Below are 9,000 nucleotides of genomic sequence, written 5' to 3' on the forward strand. Positions count from 1 at the left end.
GGGATGCTAATACATTATGGATTTTGAGACAAAAATATAATGTTTGACCCGTTTTGGTCAATTTATGCAAACTAGTTACATAAACCGAACCAAACGCGAAAAGAGCGTTACGGGTAACCACGAGAGTCATATGCAAGTTCCCTGAGATAATATGCTTTAAATATGTTATAATATCAGTAAGATAACTTCTATTTTGCCTCATACGGATTTAAACTCAATTTACGCCTCATAAGGGCATTTTGGTCATTTAAAAGATTATAAAAGAGTTAAATTGGAAATCTGAGTTACAGGTCTGATTTATACAGTAAATATACTTAATTTGACATATTATAACAGTAGGGTATGACCCATTTACAAAACTTAACATTTAAAATCAAACTATGCATCTTAGGGGTATTTCGGTAATTTCACAAGGGCTTAAACGGTCAAAACTGGAAAACTGAGTTCAAAAACTTATACTTACTGTTATTATATAAAAATATGCTAAATACATCAGTAGGTATAATCCTTATACGTTTAATATGGTTATAGTACATACTATGCGTTAAAAACGCTTAAAAAGCGATTTAGAGCCGTTTCCGGGTTTTCAAAAGAAAGCTGATATTTTTATATTTCCAGAATGCTCAAAATAATTTATTTAACAAATAAAATCAGTAGAAAAAGGTTTGGGGTCAAAAAGATTTATAAAACTCATTTTATGGCTTAAAAGGTCAAAACCGGTATTAACCGAATCAAACTTAGAGACCTATGATACGACCAGCCAAAAATTAAATAAAAATCTTCAAAAATCCCAAAATATTATATAACATCAGTGGGTAAAATGTTTTATATCAAAAAGTGGGCTTAAATAGGTTATACGCTAATTACGCCGTTTATTTAACATAAAGCTTTAGATTTACGATATCGGGCATAACTCTAAATCCGGACCTCCAACTGATATCAAATTTTCTGTGCAAGTTTATAAATCAGTAATAAAGTTTCTACTCTTTCATTTTTCCAAAAATCACGTTTTATAGCAAAAAGGGCAAAATAGTCATATTTAAGCATAAACCGGTAACATGCATATGAATCGGACAAGAGTTGAACCAAGTCTTAAAATCTCAGAGAGTTGCACATAAATAAAAAATGGTCCAAAATAAGCTCCAAGGCAGATCTCAAACATGCATGCACGGATCCGAATCGAGAGTCAAAGAAAAAGTCATTTTATAAGACTTTCGGTTCCGATCCGAGTTTATACTAAAAATTGTTGAGTTGATCATGATAAAACATATTCTTACATTCATTTCAAAGTTATTTTGATGATCAAATTGATTGCATGTAATCTACATTACTATTTATGCTAGATCTTGCAAAAACACGTTCTGTTGACTTTTTAAGAACAACTTTGACTCGACAATAATCATGCTTAGAGTGGAAATCAGAAAATACCCTTTTGAGGGTTTGTTTCCCACATAAATACCAACTTGTAGGTACTTTCAATTTGAGAAATGACTGAGCCATTTTCGTTTAATCGAAAAGTCAAACTAAAGTTACGACGGATTGACTTTCGGCTAATAATCTAAGCTAGAACGAATTAGAGAAAGGTATGAATGCTTACAAGAGTCCTAATGAAGCTTAGAGATCACTATGAAGCAGCCTTGTCGACCAGAAAGCTCTAGAATAGCTCTTGTGAATTTTTGAAAGTTCAAGTGTTCTTGGTTTCTAACTCAAGACCCCATTTGTGATGATTTTGATCTGCTTTTAAGTTGTTTCAGGTGTTGTGAGAGAGTCACAAGTGTCCTTACATGCATGGAAGTCGATTGGTGGAATTGGGAGGTGAAAATAGCTGTCATCAACTCATAAAACGGACCAAACTTGCTGCTGTTCGCGAATTCTGGAGCTGGCACTGGGTCGCGGCCGGCGTACAGGTGCCCAGGCGGGCCGCCTGGGGTCTGCAGACTCACAAAACTTTGATAAATGTTGCGGTTTGGTCCCTGGTCTTTGGTTACTAGGTTTTGGTCATTTATCTTGACCCTTAGACCCTCAAACTTGACTTTTAGGGACCTTGGGACATTTACAAACATGGTAAAGTCCTCGGTTAACTTTGCGCTCATCCGAAAAGTCATGAAATTCGACGTTGACGCTTTTAACCCATCATGTACGGTTTTGGTCATAACTTTCTCATACGATAACGTAACTTCATGAAATTTTTACCACATATTCTAGTGAGTATATTTTATCATTACAAAGCTTCGGGTCTGCAAAAAGATCACTCAGAGGTATAAATTCAACATGTTGACACTTTTAGCCCCTGTAGTTTGTAATTCCCCACTTTCGTGCATTTTCCGCTTCGTATGATCCATGATTTATCCGTTTAGGGTTATAAACACCATGTAGGGTTATTGTAGAGTCTATTTATCCATTGTTGACACTTTGGACCCTTATATTCCATAGTTTTCACTGTTTGTCAACTTTAGTCCCTCTAAAGTATATTTTCACATATCCAAAGTCTATGACATGTGTCAATGCATCATTGGACGTAAATTTTCGAGGTGTTACATCCTCACCCCCTTAAAAGAAATCTCGACCTCGAGATTTACTGGAACAAATGAGGGTATTTTTCCTTCATCGTGGATTCTACTTCCCATGTGTATTCGGGACCTCTACGGGCATCCCATTTGACCTTAACAATAGGTACATGCTTCCTTCGAAGCTTCTTCACCTGTCGATCCTCAATCGACAATGGTTTTTCCACGAACTTCAAGCTCTCATCTATGTGTATATCTGTATGCGGTATGACCAGTGACTCGTCAGCGAAACACTTCTTCAGATTACAGATGTGGAACACATTATGAATAGCGCTAAGTTCTTCAGGCAAGTTTAACTTATAAGCAACTGACCCGACACGTTCGACAATCTCGAAAGGTCCTATGTATCTCGGGTTTAGCTTGCCTTTCTTACCAAATCGCATCACCCCCTTCCAGGGTGATACTTTAAGCAATACTTTGTCACCTATATCGAAGTGAAAATCTTTGCGCTTTGGATCCGCGTAACTCTTCTGCCTATCCCTGGTAGCTTTCAAACGATCGCGAATCTGAACGATCTTGTCCGTTGTTTCAAAAACGATTTCTGGTCCTGATAGTTGGACATCTCCAACTTCTGCCCAACAAATAGGCGATCTACACTTTCTACCGTATAAGGCCTCAAAAGGCGCAGCTTTTATGCTGGAGTGGTAGCTATTGTTGTAAGAGAATTCAATCAGTGGTAGGTTCTTATCCCAACTACCACCCAAATCGATCGCACATGCACGAAGCATGTCTTCCAAAGTTTGAATAGTACGCTCACTCTGACCATCAGTCTGAGGATGATAAGCCGTACTAAAATTCAAACGAGTGCCCAAAGATTGTTGGAAACTCTTCCAAAAATGAGACGTATATCTAGTATCTCTATCGGAGATAATAGATACAGGTATACCATGCAACGCTACAATCTTATCAACGTATAATTGAGCTAACATGTCGGAGCTATAAGTCTCCTTGATGGGTAGAAAATGAGCTGACTTCGTCAGTCTATCTACTATGACCCATATAGTATCATTTCCCTTTCTCGTCTTTGGCAACTTGGTGATGAAATCCATTGTCAGCATTTCCCATTTCCACGTGGGAATTTCAGGTTGTTGAAGCAAACCTGACGGCTTCTGATGCTCAGCTTTGACTTGCGCACAAGTTAAACATTTAGCTACATGCTCTGCTACGGACTTTTTCAAACCAATCCACCAGTAGTTTGCCTTTAGATCCTGGTACATCTTATCAGCTCCAGGATGAACAGAATATTTGGAGCTGTGGGCTTCCTGGAGGATAACATCCCGAAGTCCTCCATAAACTGGAACCCATATTCGTCCATTTAGTCTTAGCATTCCTTCTTTGTCATAGGATAACTGCTCCTCAGTTACTCCTAACTTTTCTTCAGGATAATTAGTTTCTAACACAGCTTCCTTCTGTGCAGCTAACACCCTTTCGTTCAAATTATTCCTTATTTCTATGCGCTTGGCATTGATCCTTATCGGCTTCACTCTTTCTTTTCTGCTTAAGGCGTTAGCAACTACATTTGCCTTGCCTGGATGGTATCTTATCTCACAGTCGTAATCATTTAAAGTTTCCATCCATCGTCTTTGTCGCATGTTCTATTCCTTCTGATTGAACAAATGTTGAAGGCTCTTGTGATCCGAATAGATCACGCACTTGGTTCCATACAAGTAATGTCTCCAAAGTTTCAATGCAAATACAACGGCACCCAGTTCCAAGTCGTGGGTGGTGTAGTTCTTCTCGTGCACCTTTAGCTGTCGTGAAGCGTAGGCAATGACCTTACCTCTCTGCATGAGTACACAGCCCATACCAGTGTGTGACGCATCGCAATACACCACGAATTCCTCTATACCATCAGGCAATGTTAACACTGGAGCATTGCTCAACTTCTTCTTCAAAATGTCAAAGGATTCCTGCTGCTTAGGGCCCCAATCAAACTTAATCTTCTTACGAGTCAACGAAGTTAGGGGCGCAGCAATCCTTGAAAAGTTTTCGATGAATCGCCTATAGTATCCTGCTAATCCTAGGAAACTGCGAATCTCGGTAGGAGTCTTTGGCTCCTGCCAATTCATAACTGCTTCTACCTTGGCGGGATCTACTTGGATACCACGCTCACTTACCACATGTCCAAGGAATTGGACTTCTCGAAGCCAAAATTCACACTTTGAAAATTTGGCATAGAGTTTCTCATGATGCAGAAGTTTGAGAATACAACGGAGGTGTTTCTCGTGGTCAGCTTGGCTCTTCGAGTAAATAAGAATGTCGTCAATAAAGACGATGACGAATTTATCCAGATAAGGCTTGCAGACGCGATTCATGAGATCCATGAATGCGGCTGGTGCGTTAGTGAGCCCAAAAGGCATCACTAGGAACTCATAATGTCCATAACGAGTCCTAAACGCTGTCTTGTGCACATCTTTATCCTTGACCTTCAACTGGTGATAGCCTGACCTTAAGTCGATCTTTGAAAAGTAGCTTGCTCCTTGCAACTGATCGAACAGATCGTCGATCCTAGGCAACGGATATCTATTCTTGATAGTGACTTTGTTAAGCTCACGGTAATCGATGCACAGACGCATCGATCCATCCTTCTTTTTGACAAACAAGATTGGCGCTCCCCAAGGAGACGAGCTAGGTCTAATAAAACCTTTAGCTAACAGGTCATCTAACTGCGTCCTTAGCTCCTTCATCTCCGTTGGTGCCAACGTATATGGTGCTCTCGCTACAGGCGCTGCACCCGGAATGATGTCAATTCGAAATTCCACTTGCCTATCTGGTGGTAAACCAGGTAGTTCTTCAGGGAATACCTCAGGGTATTCTGAGATGACAGGGATGTCCTCCATCTTTGGCTTTGGCTCATCAATAGTAAATTGTGCCATATAAATGACACATCCCTTCTGCAAGCATCTGGATGCCTTGAGCATGGACACTTGCTCCAGCAATCCATGCTGGGTATCTCCTTCGATATTGAGTGACTCACCAGACGGAGTTTTAACTACTACTTGCTTTCTGTTGCACACAATCTGGGCTTGGTTACGCGATAACCAATCCATACCTATCACTATATCGAATCCGGCTAGCTTAAAGGGAAGCAAGGACAATGGGAAAGAATGATTCCTAATGGATATAACACATCCATCTAAAACGGTTGAGGCGGTTTCTATGGTTCCATCAGCTAATTCCACCTCATACTTCACATTTAAGGTTTTAACAGGTAGGTTTAACAACTTACAGAACTTATCATCTACAAATGACTTATCAGCTCCTGAATCAAACAGTACTCTAGCAAAAACATCATTTACAAGAAAAGTACCTGTAATAACGTTGTCATCTTGAACTGCTTCCTTGGCGTCCATCTTGAAGACTCTTGCATTGGTCTTCTTTCCATCATCAGTTTTCTTAGCGTTCTTTGGGCAATTAGACTTAATGTGCCCTTTCTCGTTGCAACCGTAACATGTTGCATCCTTCAGACCTTTACACTTCAAAGTTGTATGATCCGTAGATTTGTAGATTCCACAGGTTCTCATGTGGGACTGCGATTTCGACTCTAAGCGACACTTCCCAAAATGGGTTTTCTTACAGTTTTTGCATTTGGGCTTATCCCCTGATGGTTGCCAATCTCTCTTAAATCCCGACCCTTTCCTGTGGTCGTTATTCCCTCGGTGTCTCTTCTCCGATCTCCGTGAGGTATCGTCCTCACGCTTCCTCTTATTCTCTTCCGAGTTCTTAAGAGCTCTCAACCTGACTACATCCTGGGTGAGAGAGAGAGATAGATTAGTTACTGATCTGAACGTCGTAGGCCTCGATGCCTTAACACTTGCCTTAATCTCAGGTGCCAAACCCCCAATAAAACGGGCAATCCTTTTTGGCTCTGGGGTTACCAAATATGGAACCAATCGAGATAGAGTATTGAAAGTGGTGAGGTATGCATGGCAGTCTAGATTCTTCATCACTAAGGATACGGAGTCTGACTCGATCCTTTCAACTTCGTGTTGTGGGCAAAAATTTTCTTTAATAAGGGCTACGAACTGATCCCATGACATACTGTAAAGTGTGGCCTTTCCGGCAGCTTGTAGGAGAGATTTCCACCACGCCAGCGCGTCCCCTTTGAATGATTGGGATACGTACTTCACTACATCCCGATCAGCACACCCGCTGATATCTACAACTGTATCCATTTCGTCTAACCAGGTCATGCAGTCGACCGCTCCCTTCTCCCCAGTAAAGTCTCTAGGCTTACATGAGACGAAGTATTTATACGTACATGACTTACTGTGCGATTCATGTTTCTGCTTGATCTCCTTTTTCGGGATACTGCTGTGGTTAGAGGAGTGATTATCCTCATCATTCTTCTTTAGCTCCTCTTTCTTAGATACATCTTTCTTAGAGGGCGGTTTGCTATGAGCCTCTGAATGATTCTTGGATTTGGAATGTGGTACGGTTCGGGTCCTACTTCGGGTCCCGCTTGATTCCTTGAATTGCCTTTCGATGGCCTTGGCAATAGCATTTTCCACTAGTGCTTGTAGCTCCGCACCAGTTACATGAATCTTAGTATTATCTGGGTTTTCCTCTGAACGACTGTTTGTTTCTTCAGACTTAGCCATGTAGCTTTATGAGCTATATAAAAGTAAGGACAGGTCTATTTAGAAACCTAACAGTATTATCGTTCTTGACAATTTATTAACCATGGTAATAAGAGCCATATTAGTTAATTTAATTAATTTCATTCAGGACTTTTTATTAGTAACATTTCCCTAGAATGAAATATATATTTATTGGCACAATAGGCCTAGTCGCTTGGACAATTTCTAAATTTTGAATTTAGATTTTTTTATAGGATTAGAATTGTATAATTAAAACAAATAAATCCTTTACTTGGCAGGGAGTCTATAAACCACAGCTGGCTTTTTGTTTTATATGATATTAGTTATAACCCGTAGGCATCAAGTCGCAATCAGATATATATACAATATAATCTTTGGATAATTTATTAAAAGGGTGACATGTGTCATTTTACGGATCACGCTAGCCAAGGACGTTAACATGTTTACAGATGTTAACAGAGAATCGAATCTTTTTAAACAGGTTCTACCATATTGGCCAGGTCTTTTAATATGACATTCAAGCTAGGTTTTACCTTTTTAAGATTCATATTAGAATGGTAAATTAAAATAATAATTGATATTTTTCATTTATTTGTATATTATATTCATGCATATAGATAAAATGAAAAACTTACATTAACCATTTTAAATAAAATGGACTAGTACAAGTTTGCCCTAAACGAGACTTTTACGCAAATAACATGCCCACGCAGGGGCTAAACCAACAAACAAACAAACCCACGCAGGGGTTAAACAGAAACAAACATACCCACGCAGGGGTAGAACAGGAAGGAAATATGCCCACGCAGAGGCAGAGTACAGAAAGGAAAATATACCCACGCAGGGGTAGAGTACTGAAATAAATGTCCTCGCAGGGACATGAATAAATAAGCTAACAAACAAAGGATTTAATAATCCTTCTTGCTTTTTCCCTTGATCAAATCCACCATCTTCTTAAACATCCCACGGTTATGCCGGCGTTCTTCCCGCAATTCATGCCGCATCTCTCGTCGCACGTTATCTATCCCTTGAAGGATTTCTTGAACTTGAGGTGGCGACATCATCGGTGCCTGCGACGGTGGCGGATATTGCGGTGGTTGAGGAGGCTGCGGCTGCTGATATCCATGCGGGGGGTATCCAAAAGTCGATTGCCCCATAGCCCACGTACCTCCAAAAGGACCTTCCGGAGGGAGAGAGCTGTAGTTCGAGGCTATCCAGTAGGGATCCCCTGTATAGTCATAACCTGGAGGGTAAATCTGCTCGAAAGGATTGAACGGTGCCGAGCTAGCATAAGCAGGGATTGGCTCTCCAAAGTTCTGCGGTGGCGGTGGCGCGATTGGCGCAGAGGTTACTTCTGAGACGGGATGCGAAGATTCTCCCATCTCTGGCTCTTCGTGAAGAGGCGAATATCGGCTGCTACCAGAATGAGGAGGGGTGCCGATGCATATTCCTCCTCGTGTAGACATCCGATCATTCCTTCCTCTTCGCCTTGCAGGCGGAGGAGGCAAAACCGGAGGTGGTGGTGGCGGTGGAGTGACCACGTCGCGCCGGAAATCCTCAGAAGGGTCCTGCTGCTACTGAAGCTGCTGCTGGGAGTGCAGGGGAGAGCTGTGATGCGACTGGTGCAGGGGAGAGTTATGGTAACTAGGGGTATATACCCAGTCATGCTGCTTGAATCTCTCCTCATAACTGTCGGGACCATTGTAAGGTGATCCCAGAAACGGTGACCCATCTGAAATCTCAATGGGGGTGGTTCGGTGTTCCGGATGGTGGCATGGAAGGATCAGTATCCTCATCGATATCCATCTCGTTGCCACCCGGAAAATGGTCTT

General features: G+C 41.1%; 1 protein-coding gene across 1 annotated transcript; it reads right to left on the reverse strand.

The window, feature by feature from the left end:
- Positions 1–7,203: 7,203 nt before the first annotated feature.
- LOC118489695 (extensin-like) lies at positions 7,204–8,634 on the reverse strand. The gene is made up of 2 exons (XM_035987223.1): positions 8,116–8,634; positions 7,204–7,215 (listed from the first exon to the last, which is right to left on the reverse strand). The coding sequence occupies exons 1-2, from the start codon at positions 8,632–8,634 to the stop codon at positions 7,204–7,206; spliced, it is 531 nt and encodes a 176-aa protein (XP_035843116.1).
- Between the last annotated feature and the right edge of the window lie 366 nt (positions 8,635–9,000).

Source organism: Helianthus annuus, unplaced genomic scaffold (assembly GCF_002127325.2).
Source record: "Helianthus annuus cultivar XRQ/B unplaced genomic scaffold, HanXRQr2.0-SUNRISE HanXRQChr00c002, whole genome shotgun sequence".
Lineage (NCBI taxonomy): Eukaryota > Viridiplantae > Streptophyta > Magnoliopsida > Asterales > Asteraceae > Helianthus > Helianthus annuus.